The 19,441-nt window shown below is 38.6% G+C and overlaps 1 protein-coding gene across 1 annotated transcript in view; it reads right to left on the bottom strand.

Moving 5' to 3' along the window:
• Positions 1-19,441, bottom strand: part of LOC150083273 (uncharacterized) — a 388,767-nt gene that overhangs the window by 159,159 nt on the left and 210,167 nt on the right. Inside the window, exons 5-6 of the mRNA XM_090377951.1 lie at positions 12,290-12,414; positions 3,293-3,440 (exon numbers count right to left, since the gene is read on the bottom strand). Coding sequence (XP_090234077.1) covers positions 3,293-3,440; positions 12,290-12,414 — 273 coding nt within the window. The remainder of the gene's footprint in view (positions 1-3,292; positions 3,441-12,289; positions 12,415-19,441) is intronic.

The following is a 19,441-nucleotide window of genomic DNA, read 5'->3' as shown; positions in this document are numbered from 1 at the left end:
ATTGAAAAGGTTACACTCTCAAACAGTATGATAAGTCGAGGTACTGATGACTAAACTGAAAAACAACAGCTTCTCTATCCAGGTTGATGAGTCAACAGATTTCACCAATAAACGTCTTGCTATGACATTTGTGAGGTTAGTAAATGATGGTGAAATTCCAGAAACTTTTTCTGCTGCAAAGAGCTGCCCAAAACAAGCAAAGACCAAGATATATTTAGTGTTTTGTCATCATATCTGGAAACAATAGGTCTGTCTTGGAGGGACTGTGTTGGCTCTGCACTGATGGTGCTCCATCAATGGTTGGCTCCATTAGAGGTTTCGCCTTTCTTGAAAAAAAAAAAAAAAAAAAAAGAAAATCCTGACGTTGTCACAACACACTGCTTTCTTCACAAACAGATGCTGGTGTCAAAAACTCTTGGAGATGAAATGAAAAAAAGTTTTGTATGTTGCTACAAAAATGGTTAACTTTATTAAACAAGACCAGTTCACTCGAGAATTTTTAAAAAATTCTGTGGAATCCTGGACAAAGAGCACATAAATCTTCTGCTACACACATAAATCCGGTGGCTTAGCAGAGGAAGAGTTCTCAACAGGGTGTTTGAGTTGAAAGGTGAATGGCAGGAGTACTTTCTAGAAAATAGTAGGCCAGATTTTGCTGAGTGCTTTGAAGATGAAGAATGGCTGCAGAAACTAGCCTATTTAGCAGGCATTTTTCCTCACATGAACCAGTTGAACAAGTCTCTGCAAGGCCCTGAAAGAGAAAATGTTTTGACTTCAACTGACAGGATTCTTGGATTTAAAAGGAATCTGAATGTTTGGAAAAATGCTGCAAAAGGAAATCTTGAAATGTTTCCACTGCTGTTTGGGCTTGAGATTGAGGAAGGATATCAGCAAGTCTTATTGAAAGCCACCTGGAAGAATTGCAGAACAAAATTGAACAGTATTTTCCATCATTTTCAGCACAAGTGTATGACTGGGTGAAGGACCCTTTTTCTGAATCTTCTGCTCAGCCTGAGAACTTGAATTAGAGAGAAGAGGAAGAACTTTTTGAGCTGCAGTCTGATCGTACACTTAAGATAAGATTTACTGATCTGCCCCTAGACAAGTTCTGGATATTTTGAAAGAAGAGTATCCTGCCATTAATAGGAAAGCAATGAACATTTTGCTGCAGTTTTAAAGTACTTACATGTGTGAGCAAGCTTTTCTGGTTTAATAAGCATCAAGAACAAGGAAAGAAATCGTTTCATTTCAGTTGAAGTTGAATCCATGTGTGCTTATCTCAAGTTCGACCCAGAATTGAGTATTTGTGCAGTAAAAAAAACAAGCACATGTTTCACATTAAAGGGGTAAATTTCATTCTTTACTTTTATTTTCAAAAATAACACTTTATGCACAATATCGGTCTATAAAAGATCAAGGAACCAACACATGTGTATAATAATTTTGTAACTGCTAGGCCTATATTTGAGCTTGGATCATGTCACTCAGTAAGAAAATGTTTTTTTTTTTTCAAAGTCTTGTATAAAATTGGTCTTTTTTTATTTTTATTTTTTTTATTTTTTTTTTTATTATTGTATTTTTATTCATATTGCTTTGGCTTATGGTTTTAGTAGCTTTACTATTCAACATTGTCATTAAATTTTCATGTCATAAAAAACATTAATTAAAATCAGTTTACAACCTTTATTTAAATTAAATCTGCCAAGCCTACAGCTCAACTATCTGTTTTATTTTGTTTTGAAAGGTTGGCTAAAAAGTCTTTTTCAGTTTTAAATAGGGGGAAACTACTCTTGCACATACCATGCCTCATTAGCATCTTGTATAGTAGAAAGGCCTACCAGCATAAGATAAAATAATCAAGTAAGAAATTTAAAAAAAAAAAGGAAAAACTGAAGTTTCCTCTACCTACACTACTGACTTACATTACAGTTGATATCCTTTGTGGAGAGGGAGAAACCACACAAAAAGAGTAGGCTAATAAGTTGGCCAAAATAAACAGGTCCACAGAAAAATATCATTCTCTACTCAAAAGAGCATTGACAAATATTATTGGATTATTATATCTACAACTGACTGATCACGCTAACGTTCCGTGAGCTGTAGATATAATTTTTATGCAGGGGTTCCCCGAGACCTGAAAATTATTTCAAGGGTTCCTCCAGGGTAAAAAGATTGAGAAAGGCTGCTTTAAACAAAGAACATTTTTATGAATGTGTACAGTAAGCTCCAGTGTACAACATAAAATAACCAAATATTTTACTAAATAATTGTTAAAAGTGTACTAATATTGTGCGCATCATGTAAGTAGTCATTTCTTAATATGTACGTATTAATAAATTAATTGTTTTAAAATGTTAGAAAATTTATTCTTTTCCATTTATTTCTGAGTTATTTCTCATCTTTTACTGTATTTCTGAATTTTGAATTACAGTATCTTTTATTGTTAAACGATATTTCCGTTTAACGAAACATCGATTTCGTTATATAGAAATGCGACTGTATATAACTGATCAAAAAGCACGAACCGAGAACATTCAATTTCTGCGCATATTCCGTATAGCATATTCATTCCTCCAACCAGGACATTCAGCAGACAATATCCAATGCTTCAGGTATAACATACTGCATATGGATAGCCTATATGATATGTGTGAAAAAGAAACAAGAAATAATAATTTCCAGATTTCTGTTGGTCCGATTTAGTGAAATTTGGAATGCACGACAAATATATTTTTTAAAAGGTCGAATATAAAATTTCATGAAAATCCGTTGACTGCAAGTAGAGGTGTGTGTTACCTGGGAACGGACGGACGTGGTGAAGACAATAGGGACATTATTCGTATACAATATATGCTAACGCGCCTAAAAAAATGACATAAACAAATTGAACTGTTATTTACATTTTTAAGAGCTAGCCCAGCCCCTGATTATAAGTGTTTACAGATCTAAATAGTTTTAGCTCTTAGTGTAGCTCTTATTCACTGAAATGTGCGTTTCCAAAGAGGCATATTTAGTGATCAACCACTAAATATGCCTCCCAAAAATCCAGAAAATTTTAAAAACCTGGCGTTTTTCATTCCCCTAGGGTTCCGGATTTGAAATATACGTAATTGGTTTGTCTCATAAAATGTTTAGGAGGACATTAGAAATTTTTTTAGGCTTTTTCTGGCATTATTGCTAAAAACATCTTAGGCTTAAAAAAAGAAGAAAATGCTGAAGACATATAACCAGAGTTGTTCGTTGGAATATTTTCAATTTTGAACAGTTACATTATTTTACACTTACACCATACCATAACTTCTCGTGTCTTCGGTTAACATGTGAGGCAACCGGCCTTGGAACACTTCATTTACGTGAAGGCATGAAACATTCTGACCTCCGCATATTCCACACATATCTATCTCTCTATTACCTCCGATAATCCCGTCACAGTCAACTACCTATATAGTAGAAAAAAATATATTGATGAAGTCACGGTAATTAGCAGAATCGTGTACATTCTAAATTTCCGAGTATCTTCCTATAATCATTTAGCATTTTCATGAAGAAATAAAATCTTTTTAATTTTTTTCACTCTTTATTTCAAACATTTTAATTAAAACATTGTATTTACCTTTAAATATGCTATTATGAATTAAGTTTTATGAAATTATTTTCATATTCCTATTAAAAATATGTGTGGAACATCCATGCACAGTGGGGGGAGACAGAAGAGAGGGATGTAAAAGGAAAAAAAGTTTGGGACCCACTATATTATGGTATCACTGCAATATAGTAGCGCGAAAATTAAAGCTATCTGGAGTGCATATCGTTATTAGTTTCTTATTCAACATCAATACAACAAGCTTTCTCTTTTTTTAATATCAGGGAAAAATAAACAGATCATCATCATCAGCCATTTTCCATCCACTGCAGGATGAAGGCCACTCCAGCAACTTTCTAGTTCCTTCTTTTTTGAGCAGTGGCCATCCATTTACTACCCACAAACTCATGAATTTCATCTATCCATCTCCGCCTTTGTCTTCCAGGTTTTCTTCTAGCTCCTGTTGGGTACCATTCTGTTATTTTCTTAGTACATCTGTCATGATGTCTTCGAGCTATGTGTCCTGCCCAAGACAATTTTAGTTCTTTAGTTTTGATAAGAATGTCCTTTACTTGAGTTTGCTGCCTAATCCATGTGTTTCTCTTCTTATCTAACAGTCTGATTCCCAATATAATTCATTCCATTCTTCGCTGTGTAGTTCTCAGCTTCTCTTCCATTCTTTTGGTGAGTGCCCAAGCTTCACTTCCATAAGTCATGGTGGGGGTGTATTTTATGTTTCAGACAAACTGGGATGATATTGCTCTTCATTATGTGACTATATTTCCTGAATGCTCCATTCAAAATTTATTCTTCTCTTGACTTCCAGCCATTTACCTTTATTACAGCTAATACCTTGTCCCAGATAAGTATATGACTCCACCTTTTCAATTACTGCTCCTTCAATCATTATTTCCCTTTCTGCGGCATACTTGTTCATCATTACTTTTGTTTTAGCCATATTCATCTTTAGTCCAAAATCCTTACAAACTGTGCATAACTGATTAAGATTTTCCTCTAATTCTTTGGGATCGTGGCTTATGACCACAATGTCTGTCATAATCTGCAAATCGTAAATGGTTTAGGTACTCTCCGTTCACATTGACTCCTTTCTGCGACCTGTCTAATCTTCCGAAAGCTTCCTCAAGGGCAGCAGTAAACAGCTTCGGAGATACTTTGTCTCCTTGTCGAACTCCTTTCTCGATTTTAAATTTGCTACTGTCTTTGTCTAGTCTAATAAAGGAGGTAGCATTCTCATATATTTTCTTCAAAATCATTATATGTGGGGTATCTATGCCTTGTCTTTCCAGTGCCCGAAACATTGCCTTATGCTGTATGGAGTCAAATGCCTTTTCATAATCCACAAATGCCAGGCATAATGGTGTTTTATATTCATTTGCTTTCTCCATTAGCTGTGATTGATATTACGTGAAGGTGATCCATAGTTGAGAATCCTGTCCTAAAGCCAGCTTGCTCTTTCGGTTGATTCTTATCAAGTATTCTTTCTAATCTGTTAGTAATGACCCTTGTGGACAACTTGTAGATGTGGGATAACAAGCTGATTGGTCTATAATTTCCAATTTCTGATTTATCTCCTTTCTTATGCAGCAAAACTATGATTGCATTATTCCACTGCTTAGTCGTCACACCTTTTCTAATGCACTTTGTGAAGAGCCTTGCCAGTTTTTGTGTTATGTCTCTTCCTCCCAGTTTTCACAACTCTACAGTAACTTCATCTTCTCCCGGGGCTTTCTGATTCCTCATTTTCTGCAATGCATGTTCTACCTCATCAGGATGACGTAGAACATGCATTAAATATCGGGAATGTCGCATGTGTTGCTAATTTGCATTCCATCTTCCCCACGGCTGGCATCATTCCCTCGCTCCTTGTATAATTCTTTATAGTAGTCTTCTGCTATTCGAATTATGCCTTCTCTGCTGTCTATAAGTACACCATCGCTATTCTTCAGTTTCAGTATCATTTGTCTTTCTGTATTACTGCTCATGGCTGTTGATTTAAATCCTTTGTTTTCCCTTAATGTTTGTTCTACTTTTCTTGTGTTAAATCTTCTTATGTCCTCTCTGAGTTTCTTTCTAATGGCTTTGCACAACTCAGTATACTCAATTTTCTCCTTGTCTGTTTATCTTGCTCTTCATTTTTCGCCTTCGATTCATCATAACAAGTGTTTCTTGACTAATTTTTTCTTCTTTGGATTTCTTTTTACCTATAGGTTTCTTGGGCTTTATCACTTTCAGAAAGTTGTAATATTCCTCGTCGATATCTTGGTCCTGAGCAGTCTGCAGAAGCTCAAACTTGTTCTTAAGTTCCAGTACGGCCTCCGTAGCCGAACGGTCAGGGGCTGGAGTGCAGTAGCACACGCTGTTTGAGTAGACCGGGGTTCAAGCCCCTGACTGCTGAATACGGTCGATCTGCCAACCCGCACTGGACCAGCGTGGCAGATTATGGTCCATTTCCCTCAGCATGAATTGTTGAGGACGCTTCCATCATGCAGTGAATTGATAATGGCTGCACTTTACCTTTTACATACTGCTTTTTCTCCTCTTCTGTTATCTCAAAGACCTTTGTATTATTTACTCGAGTCAGTTTTTTTCCTTTCCTTTCCTACATCTATATCAAGTGTGCATCTTACCATTCTGTGATCACTTCCAACATTTACCTTATTCAGGACAGTAACATCATTCACAATATATCTTCTGTTAGTGAGGGTGAAGTCGATTTCATTAGTTGTTAATGCATTTGGACTCTTGTCCACTTTCTGTTCACCCTTTTTTTGAAAAATGTGTTCATTATTGACAATCCTTGGGATTCTGCAAATTCCACAAGTCTTTCGCCTCTTTCATTTCTTTCACCAATTACAAAATTTCCTATAGTTCCCCTTTCTGCGCTGTTTTGTCTTTTTCCAACCTTAGCATTGAAGTTCCCCATAATAATAGTGTAGTGGGTTTTTTTGCTCATCTAGAAGACTCTTAATTTCGGTGTACATTACTTCAACCTCTTCATCATCATGGCTCGATGTTGGTGCATAAATCATTATAACCTTTAGCTTGTACCTCTTAGAACGAACGAATATTATTCGTTCGTTAAAACTTTATGCTGTGTATCTTTTGAAGCTTTGTTGGCATGTACATTTGATGTAAGTAGGGTGTGTTTATAAATGGAGGAGTGACTTGGCAACTTAAGATGTGCTTTTTCGGTTTGTATTGCTTTAGTACGCTAGGGATAGTTAATATATCATTGGTAGGCTCGACGTAGCCCAGTAGTCAGGGGGAGAGTGCTGTAGCACACGATCTATGAATGACCTGTGGTTCAAGCCTGTAACTGCTAAATATGATTAACGATTGTATTCATAATTTACTAATATAATATTGGTGTAAACACGCCATAGACAACTCTTAAACAAAATACTACGTTAATAGTGTGAAGGGCATCATTTTATCTGTATCTCATATTGTGCTCTTACTTCACAACGAGTTTCCATATATTGCACTACTTCGAATAAGTAACGCTTCACTAAAAGAGAAGATTATTGTTACTTATTCTCAGTGAGCACCACCACCCAGACGGCACTGTTTCAAGGCATGTTTATATATGTGTGGGATAATAACTATACTATCCACTTGTCCCTATTAGACTTAGAAAAGCAAAAAGTAGAGGAAAAGTTATAGTAGGAATGGAAGACGAAAAGAAACGGTGTAGAAGAATGAAAGGGACAGTAAAGGCAGAAACACACTTATCACGTCACGTGAATCTCGTCATGTCCCTGTCACAGAGTAGTACTCTGTGGTCCCTGCTTAGTGTAAACTGCGAAGGCGGTCGGAGAAGAAACTGTAACCTAGGGTAGCCAGATTAAAAATTTGATCTTGAGGTACTCATGCTTATGTTTGGGGTATTCATTCCTCGTTTTGGGATACTCGCATTATATGAAAACCGAACAATTTTAATAATAACCATTTTATTTCTATATTTTGTTGATTTTTACAAGTTCGTGGAATTCAAAATGAGTCAAATTTTAATAAAATTAACCGAATTATAGCCCATGCTTTAATTCGTTTAATTCGAAAAATTTTATTGCAAGATTATAAACACTAAAGGAAACTTTTTATAAATATTAACATCAAATGTTTTACATGATTGTTTACAATACATATTCAATAAACCTGATTTATTTTATCAAAAAGAAAATATTTGCCTAGCAATACTTTTCATTTGAGCGAATTTTCTTTAACAGTTTTTCATTTTTTAGTGCACATGCGTAAAATTCTTTGCATGACATTTTGGGATTGGTTTCCACCAACAGTTCTCCTTCAACATTCTTATTTCTATCCTTTTTCCGCTCGTTAAACGTTGAGCTAAATACTCGCTCACGCATTGCATTTGAGTGAGGAAAAGCAAAAACAAAATTAATATTTTTTTTCTGTATTACGTACTTCGTACGCATTTAAAATTTTTATCCAACCATCTGTGGTATTTTGAGGTCTTTTGTCTCAATATTTCTACGGAATGATTTCAACAAAACATATTCTTCATACAGAAAATCGATATTGATATTGGGAATTTTAAATAAAAAAGTTTGTTGCCTGAGCCTTAAACCATTACAACGAAATAAAAAAGAAGTCAAGTAGAATATAAAAGGCATAATATGAATATTCTACAACACTCTTTGTAAATAGGATAGAATGTTATTTGAGTCTTTAATTAAGGGTGCATTTCAACAACAACTTTATCGTCAGTTAATTCTTTCTTCCTAAATAATCATCTCAACAGGGTGTTTTATGATTTCTGCATTTTTCGAATTCCCCATTTCAAATGTTAAAAAAGGGGTATCTTGGAAATTTTATTATACTTCCAAAAGGGGTACGTCTGGCAACCTGTAACGTTGTATACGTGTAATTCTCTTTGAGGAAAGCTGAAGCGAAATGAATTGCCACAGTTCATCCACCTCTTCAGATTTTGAAGAAGATTTAGAAAATGCATGCGCTTCTCTTATAGCCGAGAAAACAAAAGAGAGTACGCAATGGATACACGACATCAACTGGAAGAGAACAGAAAAAGGCGAATTCCATCATTTACTGCAGGACTTGAAGAAGATGAAAATCGTTTTGGGATGTATCGTACTTACGGATGAATAAAGAAGAATTTAATTTCCTATACTGTATATTCTAATTAAGGATGACATTCAAGGGCAAAATACGCAATTTCGAAATTCAATTAGCGCTAAAGAAAACTTAGTTATATGTTTAATGAAAGTTAAAATACTGCAAGTTTAATTTTTAATAAGGACTTATTCTGTCAAAATACGAAACAAAAATTTTTTTACGAAATTTAATAACAACAAAAAACTACTTCTCAACCCTAAAAATTGAACTTGTAATGAGTCGTGCAAATTGAAATGATCGGCTTGTTCGTCCTCAGTTTGTAATTCTGTTGGTCTATTTTCCTCCTTTGACCATTTTTGAGCGTTCCTGTGACTGGACATTTGCGGTAAGCATGCAGAGCAGCTGGTCGAAGTGCAGGGTGCTTCGGAATAGGCACAGGTGCAACGTTCTTGAAATTGTTGTTATTTGTTTTCGGATATTCTTACTTGTGCGCTGAAAACAGATTATTTACTTCAAATTTAGTTTTCTATTAGCATTTCCTCCATTTTCCTCTTGTCACGCGGTCACGCCCAACGAAATTTCTGTTCGAACAGAAAAATCTGAGCTCCTGACAATGTCATTCGGCCTTGAAGCCCGACGTGTTATCTTGTGAATACAGCCAATCACAACACTGTGTCTCCGAGCAATAAACTATTGGTAAATATAGCTCCCCCACATTCGGTGTTAGATATGTATATGAATGAAGTCTCGTGAAATGATAATAGTGTTTATTTCCGCCCTAACTCCTTCAACTCGCACCACTCAAAAACTCCTCCAATAGGCAACGTTTCCCCAGTAGAGAAGACTGTTGTTACCTATTCTCGGAAACTCCGTGAATATCAGGCTCCCCATGACAACACGGTTTGAAATATGGTATGGTATAAAGATCTCTGTTATCCTCATACTATCCCTATTAGACTTAGGAAAGCAAAAAAGATGTAGGAAGGTGATAGTAGGAGAGGTAGAGGAAGGAAATGCCGTAGAAGGAAGAAAGGGACAGTTGCTCCTTCAACTCACACTCAAAGCTCATAAATTCCTCGAATAGGCATTGCTTCCCCAGTAGAGAAGATTTTTGTTACCTATTCTCGGAAACTCAGTGGCCATCATGCCGCCCAGACGGCACCGTTTCAAATCTTATTGACACCGTTTTGAAATATGGTATGGGATAAAGTTCTCGGTTATCCTCATACTATCCCTATTAGACTTAGAAAAGAGATAAAGATGTAGGAAGGTGATAGTAGGGGATGTAGAGGAAGGAAATGCCGTAGAAGGAAGAAAGGGACAGTTGCTCCTTCAACTCACACTCAAAGCTCATATATTCCTCGAATAGGCAACGCTTCCCCAGTAGAGAAGACTGTTGTTACCTATTCGAGGAAACTCAGTGGCCATCAGGCCCCCCCCTGACGGCACCGTTTCAGGGCTATTTGGCCCTTCTTCGGTGGGTGGATAGGTACCCGAGTGATGCCGTTTCAAGGCTAGTTGACCTCTCATCGGTGGATGGTTTGGTACCCTGGTATTGGAGACATGACAATCCAGTTGTGAAGATAATCACACAGTATGAGATGCCAGAAGGTGTACGTGATAATCTTTAAGTAAAAATTAAATGCAACAAGGCATCATATCTTTAAGAGTATAAAAATCTATATAATATTGGTGTAAACACACCGTAGACAACTCTTAAACAAAAAACTACGTTAGTAGTGTGAAGGGCATCATTTTATCTGTATCTCATATTGTGCTCTTCACAACGAGTTGCCATGTATTGCACTACCTCGAATAAGTAACGCTTCACTAAAAGAGAAGACTATTCTTACTTATTCTCAGTGGGCACCAGCACCCAGACGGCACTGTTTCAAGGCATGTTTTTTTTTTGTGTGGGATAATAACTACACCACAACCCAGCCGCCGCCGTTTCTGGGTTGTGGTGCCCACTGAGAATAAGTAAGAATAGTCTTCTCTTTTAGTGAAGCGTTACTTATTCGAGGTAGTGCAATACAAGGCAACTCGTGAAGGAAGAGCACAATAAGAGATATAGATAAAATGATGCCCTTCACATTACTAACGTAGTTTTTTGTTTAAGATTTGTCTATGGTGTGTTTACACCAATATTATATAGATTATTATACTCTTAAAGATATGATGCCTTGTTGCAAACAAGAACATTTTAAACAAGAACATTTATAATTAATTTAACATATAGAAAAAATTCACTTACATATATTGAAAAGTCAATCAAGTTAAAATAAATTTAAAAACTGTTAATTTTCACAAGTTTAGTTATCAGTGGACCATTCATAGAGTGAAACACATCCGCTGCTTTGGGAAGTTTCCATTATCGGAATTGAACGCTAACAAACAAACAAGGTGAACACTAGTACAATGTATTTTCATCTCATCATGTGACTGAATTTGGCCGTTCCAGAAGGCTTTTTTCGTTATTATTATTTTCATTGTTGTTTATCCCCCCCCCCCTTCCATATGATGACTAGATCTTTTAAATAATCTGTAGAGGCCTAGTAATTAGTATGAATTAATGTACTTGTGTACTTTGTGTTCCTTTAATATTTATTAATAAGTTGTTTAATGTGAACTATGATCTGACGAGCAAGAAAATATTTTTGGAATTGGGCGGCCATATTTTGAAAATTGGTAAGCGGGACAACTTGAAACGAAATGTGTAGTATAGAATTTTTTTTCCTTCGGAAAGTAAAAGAAAAATATAAAATTACAATTAAAATAATTTTTTTATCAATCAATCAATGATAGTATTTATTTGTTATATGATTGTTGTTCATATGTATTTGTCCTATATAAACTACAATATTATTTATAACAGTTATTTTAAATATAGCGAGGAAGACTACTTTTTCTTTATATTTTTTCCCTTAGATTTCGCTAGTTTTAAATTTTCTACTTTTTCCGAAAATTTTGAAAAGGTTTTAAATGCTGAACAGGACATGTTATAGTTTGGTTTCACGATAAGTTCGGCTTCTAAATTTTCTAATAAAAGACGTTTTCTCTCTTTCCACCAAGCAGTTTTCATTAAGCTGAAAACTCTTTCTGATGAAGCATTTGAATGTGGAATGCTTAATATTTTGCAATATCTTAAATGATTATTACTGCTTTTTTTAAATTTAATTTTCAAAATTACTTCACTTTAACAATTCAACAAAAGGAAAATTCATTTGAGAATTATTACTAAAATAATGTATAGCATAAATTAATACGTTATACGTGTAATTTAAAACAACAAAGAGAAAAAAAATTTCTCAATTCTCCTTTTTCTCTTGTTATCAGAATTAATTTTAGCACATCTGTTAGATTCCAATAAGAATTAATTAAAAATACGTAAAGTCAAGAAATTAACAGTTTTCTTCCCTCTTATTGGTACAAATGATGGTAATATCGGGAAGCCGGACTTGAAGTTCTAAATTGGGACAACCTGGCCATGTTGGGACGGTTGGCCACCCTGTTTTGGAATATTTTCTCTCTTGATAGAGAGAGAGAGAGAGAGAGAGAGAGAGAGAGAGAGAGAGAGCATGTATAACATACCATACATCTGCCGTTGACGCATAGTCCGTCCTCATTTCCACAGTTGGTTCCATCCCAGACTTTTCCAAAACTATAATATAAGTCAGAATTAGCTGCTCGGCATCGTAGTTCACATGGATTAGAACCTATACGAATTAAAAAGTTTGCTTATTGTTGAATTTTATAAGCACCACTTATTTAATAAGAGAAAATTAGTTATATTACAGAAAAATATTCTAATAAGACGCATATATTGCAGAAAAAGAATTCACCACCAATTCAGCTTCTCTTAGAGATGTATTCAATAACGTTGTTTTGAGTGCCCCATTGCTAAGATGCATACGATCTGCCACGCATCTTAAACTCACAATGTAAATGAGCCTGCTTCTTGTTTTTCAGTAATCTTTGATGAACCACTGTGTGTCTTGCCTTGGATTACTTAAGATAAACACCTAAGCAAGAATTTGACTTATCAGTTTATCTTGTCCTTAAATGCTCTTCAGTTTCACTGTTACCACAATGTTCATATCCATTGTGCCAGAAACGAGACTAATGGTCTCCAAAGCCAAATCAAGGCAAACTATCCCGGACGGCGACATCACCTCCGCCAACCCTCACAGTTGGGGTGATACACTAGTAAATAACGTTTACTGGTCATTGGCCAGATCTAAACACGGCCAACAGATCGGAAAACCATGTAACGCGATTCGTCACTTCACAACACAGCTTTTTTCTAGGAACCAGTTACGATTGGTTGCACAGCAAGCAAGTCGAAGCTGCCCATTGGGTGCTGTGACGTTTGGTTTGTATGCTCTGGCTCTTATCTCATACTAGGTAGCTTTCTATATCGTTCGTGTACTAAGATAAATTCCTGTGACCTCCTTGAATTCTTAATTGATAGGTACTAAATGAATACTGGTGGGTTCTATATACCATTCTTGCTGGCGTTCTTTGGTCTCTTTCCATCAGTTTCTGCCGTTTACCCGAACGATTTTGGGCTTTAGTAGCATTATGACGTTTCCATTTGGTGATTATATCAGCCACCGTTGATCTAGGAAGTTGTAGTTTTGCTGAAATGGCACGAACAGATTGATCGCTAATATGGCATCCTATGATGACTCCCCGTTGAAAGCAGCTAAGCTCAATGCCTCAAACTTTCTTTTTCTCGTTGGTCTCATTATGTTAGCATGAATTCAATTGCTTTTATACCAGTCCCTGACATGTGAATCTCGTGTATGGTTCATCTTTCTCCAAATACCAGGAGTGTTCTTTTACTTTTGGCAATACAGTGTATATATACACCGATGAGCCAAAACATTATGACCACCTACCTAATAGATTTATACCCGGCGACGCATGGACGCTACAAGATTTCTAAATGTGTCTTGTGCTATCTGGTACCAACACGTAACAAGCAGATCCTTTTAACTCCTGTAAGGTCCGTGGTTGAGACGCCGCAGATCGGAGTTGCTGTTCCAACACAAACCACAGATGCTCGATGGAATTGATGTCTGGGAAATTGGGAGGCCAAGGCAATACCTGGAAGTTTTCCTCATGTTCCGCGAACCTATCTCGAACAATCCGGGCGGTGTGGCATGGCGCATTATGCTGCTGAAAGACGGCACCGCCAGAAGCGAAAACCGTTGCCATGAAAGGGTGTACCTGGTCAGCAATGATGTTTAGGTGGACATGTGTATATGTATACGGCAGCACCTAGAACGTCTGTTCAACTCCGCCTCGTGTCTCTCTGAAGAACAGTATCACTACAAATGGGCCAGATATGTGTGTATTCTGCTGTTGTGCTGGCCTCTTGGCTACCCAGAAGCATCAGTCACAGGGACAGATGATTCTGAGTACTCGTCCACACCACGGGAAGGTGGGCCACTTCCAGTAGGGCACGTAATGTCTCAAAAGAGACTCTGACCCACCTAGTGATGCCAAAAGGTGGGCCAGGATCCTCTGGGGCCCTTTCCAGAGGAAAAGAAAGGCACAAGAGAAGGAAGAAAAAAAACCAACCCGTGGTGCTCATTGGAAAAAAAAAAAAAATATATATATATATATATATATAATAAAAAAAACAGTGCAGAAAAAAAAGACACATTTTTATTAGTTGGGATAAAAAAATAATAATAATAAATAAATATTAATAATAATAAAAAGGGATTGGTGCTGGTAAAAAAAAAACCGGTGCTGGTTGACAAAAATGAAAAAAAAAGAAGAGAAATCTTTTCTTTTTTTTTTCATTTTTGTCAACCAGCACCGGTTTTTTAAGTACTAGTGTATCCAGGATAATTCAGATGTGGAACTGCACAGAAATTTCTCAGTGTTCCCTGAAAGTACATGTTTTGTCATCCAGGATAGTAGAGAAGCAAACTATTGTCCCGCTTACACAGGTGTATTTAGTGGATTGTTTTGGTGCGCTGCTCCGGTGTTGATTCTCTTTCTGCGAGCAAACACGTCGGAGGCAAATTTCTGAAGAGCTGAAAGGTGGTTCTTATTCTGCAGAAGCAACTCCTCCCGCCCTGGAGAGATATCTGGAACGTCAGTTCGGAGCTTCACCATAAGATCGTCGTAGATTGCACAGTTAAAGAGCAGGTGACTCCAATCTTCTGTATTCCCGCAGCTGCAGAGATCGGTGTGATGTAAGCGAAACTGAAAGAGTTTTTGATTGAGAGAGCCACGTCCGGTTACCAAAAAGGAAGTTTCCATAGTTAAGGAGCACCAGGTTTTAACCGATTTAGAGAGTGTAACGGCTCCTGGGAGTTCTCCCATCTCCCCGGATATACATTGTATTGGGCCAGAGATTTGAAGGTGTGTGGGGGTCATGTGCTGTATATTGTGTTGTGCCCTTTGTTCCTCTGGTCTGTTAGCCGCCAAGCCCCTAATGGGACCCGACGTTACCACACCGTGCCACGGGGAGGCTGAGCAGGTGTGCCTGGTCATCCTCCCACTGATGTTAGAGTACTCTGGCGAGTTCTACGACCTACTTCGCTGGGATTTCAGTGGCTAGGACCAGATTTGAGAATGAGATGATCGCTGTTTCTTGAACAACGGTTGTAATTTTAACAGAGCGTAGGGTTGTTCGCTGATAACTTGTTCTAGGACCAAATAGGTCGGACAATAATTTTGATGTGTTTAGATTTATACCTGTTTGGCATATATAAAAAAAAAAAAAAACATTGTGTAAGAGAAAAGTAAGGCAGAAGACTGGAGGGTCGGAAACAGAAGGAAGGGGCCACTTGGGAATGTGGCACCTGCTGACAGTGTGGCATGTCCAATGCCTCATCAGAGGGAAGAGTGGGGTGGCGTGGGGGACTAAACCACCCACAAAAAATAAAATAAAAGCCACTGTGTAAGAGAAAAGTAAGGGGGAGAGACAGAATGGTAGGAATCAGAAGAAAGAGGCCGACAGGGAAGATGCTCCTGCTGAGAGTGTGGCATGCCCAATTCCTCATCAGAGGGAAGAGTGGGTTGGCGGGGGGGCGAAAAACCACCAAAAAAGAGAGAAAAAGAGAACGGAGAGAGATACTCCGCAAATGCAGGGTAGGTACGGCCAGCACGGACAGTCAGTAGGAGCCGGCAACTTGGTGGAAATCCAGCAACGTGAGTGCTACTATGGTGGATGGGTCATGATCGGGAAGGTCGAGTCCAGGTGTCATCATTGGGACTCCATTCGGTGAGTCTGTGTCGCATCCAGACTGAAGGCTGGTCCAGTAGTCCATGATAATGAGTAGTTGGAAGGTCAAAATTGGGAGTCCAAGATAGGATGGTCAAGTCCAGGGATCGATGTTAGGTCTCTTCTTGATGAGCTGTGTCTCGTCTGGTGAGGAGAAGTTGGTCCAGGAGTCAATCATGAGGAATTTGTTAGGTGTGAGGACCATGTCTTTGATTGCTCTGCTAGTGTTGTCCAAACCAAGTGGGGAGACTAGTTGACTACTCGAGATGTGAGGGGTCAAGTTGGGTTCTGTACTCCGGATTGTCTTCTTGGTCAAGTTGGTACAAGGCGTTAGCATCCATGGCTCAGCGATGTGCAGCAACAATTGGCAGCCATGGTTGTTTTGACCTATTGATTCGAATACTATGGTGGTGGTAGCGCTTTCTGCCTGGTAAAGAGGCCCATTGCAAATTGAGTGAGGGCTCGGTAAGCTCCAAGCGGGGTTGAGCATAGAGTCTAGAGTGTATTTAGTGTCAAGCGGCACCAGGGGTTTCCCTATCTCCTCATTGCCAGATTACTGGAAAGACCAGAGATTTAAAAGTGTATGGATATTGCATACGTATAGTGTTATGTACCGTTGTTCTTCTAGCCATTTAGCCACTGAACCCCTGCTGAGACCCAACGTTGACCACACTCAGCCCCGTGCAGGCAGACCAGGTATACCAGCATTATAATTATATACTCTGGCAGGTCCTGCCACCTAATTTCCTGAGTTTTCAGTGGCTAGGACCTAAACAAAAAATTTTTTTTTTATCTTTTGCGTGGGGGGTAATAGCGCTAGGATTTGAAAGTCCGAAACTATTGGCAAACAGTAATTTGGACATGATTAAATTTGGACGTGTAGGGCAATCGTTTGTGTACAGATAGAGTAGGGGAGGGATATTAAAGACTGGGAGAGAGACAGAAATATGGGGTCAAAAGGGAAGGCAACCCCATAGGTCAGTGTGGCATGCCCATGCCCCACCAGAGGGAAAAATGGGGGGTGGAGAGGAGAGGAGGAGACAAGAGGACAGTCTTTCTTTCCACTCCACTTCCCCTGCCAGGGAAGTGGAGTGGAAAGAAAGCCAGGAAAGAGTGCCCAGCTCAGTCGCCAATTGGCACACTGGCAGCAAATCTGCTGTTCAAGGTGGGGAAAAGATATTGGTTCAAAGAAGCAGTCGGAACCAGTGCCCCCATGTCATTCATGGGCCATTGCTCCAAGCGGGGTAAAAGTGTAAAGTGTGTTCGTGTCAAACGGCACCAGGGGTTACCCCCATCTCCACATGGTTTTCTTTGTAGGTGTAACAGATCACTGTTAAGGCCAGAGATTTAAAAGTGTATGGGATTTGGAAGTATGTGTGTTTTGTATCGTTGTTCCTCTGGCCATTTAGCCGCTAGACCCCTGCTGGGCCCGAACATTGCCCACACTCAGCCACGTGGAGGCAGACCAGGTACACCAGTATTATAGTTATTTACTCTGGCAGGCCCAGATGTCCTGACAATTCAGTGGCTAGGGCCTAAAAAAAATAAAATAATAATAATAATAAGAAGAATAACGCGATTTTAAGGGATAGTTCGCTAATGAGGTTAAATTTCGGAATTGATGCGCGATTTGGCTGTTATAATTTGGGAGTTTCTTTAAGTTTTTGTTGTGTGGGGCGTACACTGTGATGTATAGAGAGAGTGGGGGAAAGGCTGAAGACACAGGAGGGGAAAGACAGAAGTATGGGACCAATATGGAAGACAACCCCAGATATCAGTGTGGCATGCCCATGCTGCACCAAGAGAAGTAAACGGGGGTGTAAGGTATAAGGTATATTTAGTGTCAGACGGGACCAGGGGTTTCCCCCATCTCCGGGTAGTTTTCATTGTGGGTGTACCAGTTCACTGGAAATGCCAGAGATTTAAAAGTGTATGGATAATGTATATGTGTAGTGCCGTGTACCGTTGTTCATCTGGTCGTTTAGCTGCTGGACCCCTGCTGAGGCCCAACGTTTCCCCAACTTTGCCCCGTGGTGGCAGACCAGGAACCCAGTAGACTTAAGTTACTCTGGCAGGTCCTGCCGCATAATTTCCTGAGATTTCAGGGGTTAAGACCTAAAAAAAAAAAGAAAAAAAAGTAAAGAAAGAAAGAAATAAAATAAAAATAAAAAAGATAAATAAAATAATAATAAAAATAAAATAAAATAAAATAAAAATAAAAAATTCTTATATTGTGTTTATATTGCATGTATATATGTGTGTATACAAGTACATATATATACACATACACAAGTACATATATATACACATACACACACGCGCATATATGTACACACAACGAGCATACACATACCAGCGTCAATCGTGGGGTTGACATCGCTTGAGTTGGGCCGGGACGTGGGCAAAGATATTTTGGATGTGTTTAAATTTAGGTGTGTGGGGCTTCGCTAGCGTGAAGATAGAGAGTGGGGAGCTGAAGACTGGGGGGAAGAAAGACAGAAGTATGGGGCCAGTATGGAAGAAAGCCCCAAGTTTCAGTGTAGCATACCCATGCCCCACCAGAGTAGAAATGAGGGTGGGGGACGAGAGAATCGTCTCCCTGGAGGAATAGGGTTTAAAGGTGAAGGGGACTAGGGTGCCCTCTTCACGCTGCCGTCAGGCTTTGGGAGCTAGGCTGCAATTTGTTCTCTATTCTTGTCCACTTAATTCAGGTTGGGACACTCATGGGGCAATCCCTGACCTTTTTTTTCCCTTCTTCTTTTCTTTATTCTTTTCTTTTCCGTTCATTCTCTTTTCTTCTTCTTTCCCCCTTTTTTTCTTTATTCATTTCTTTTCTCCATCTTTTCTTTATTCCTTTCTTTTCCCCTTCTTTTCTTTATTCCTTTCTTTTCCGTTCATTTTCTTTTCTTCAACAGTTTTCTTTTCCAGGAATTGTCTCTATCTTATGCGATTTGTTTATATTACTGTACTATCAGTCTCGATGTATGGCAAGTAACACCCTTCTCCTTGTGAAGAGGTCCTGTGCATACTGGGAAAGCGCTCGGTACTACTCTTCTGTGTCAATGAAGTGATGTTCAAGTTCTTTGGGCAGGTAATGGATTTTCGTGATGAGGGTGCATCTGAGATCTTCGTATTGTGGGCAGTCGTAGAGCAGGTGGTCCCAGCTTTCGACCTCCCCTCACGTGCAATTTGGGTCATCGGCGAGGCCGAAGCCGAACAGTTTCTGGTTGAAGGGTCCATGTCCTGTGAGTAAGGAGGTCAGGTGCAAGCCCGGGAAGAACCAGCCCGGTTGCCTTGGGTATATTTTGTTCAGTTCTGGAAAGAATTTATGAGTGATCTCACCCTTTGTCATCTCTGTCCACCTTTAATGCCACTCCTGAAGGAGGTAGGTCTGTAGTTGTGCTCTTTCTGTTTTTTGACTGCTTGCTCGGTTGATTGTGAAGTCCTGATGATTTGTGGCCACTCCCTTTGAGTGCAGGTAGAGCAGTCCTGCTTTC

The sequence above is a fragment of the Mastigoproctus giganteus genome, chromosome 7 (assembly GCF_048544385.1).
Source record: "Mastigoproctus giganteus isolate SK-2022 chromosome 7, ASM4854438v1, whole genome shotgun sequence".
In the NCBI taxonomy this organism is placed as follows: domain Eukaryota; kingdom Metazoa; phylum Arthropoda; class Arachnida; order Uropygi; family Thelyphonidae; genus Mastigoproctus; species Mastigoproctus giganteus.
Note: the sequence above shows the minus strand (reverse complement) of the source record. Positions and strands in the feature narration are given on the sequence as shown.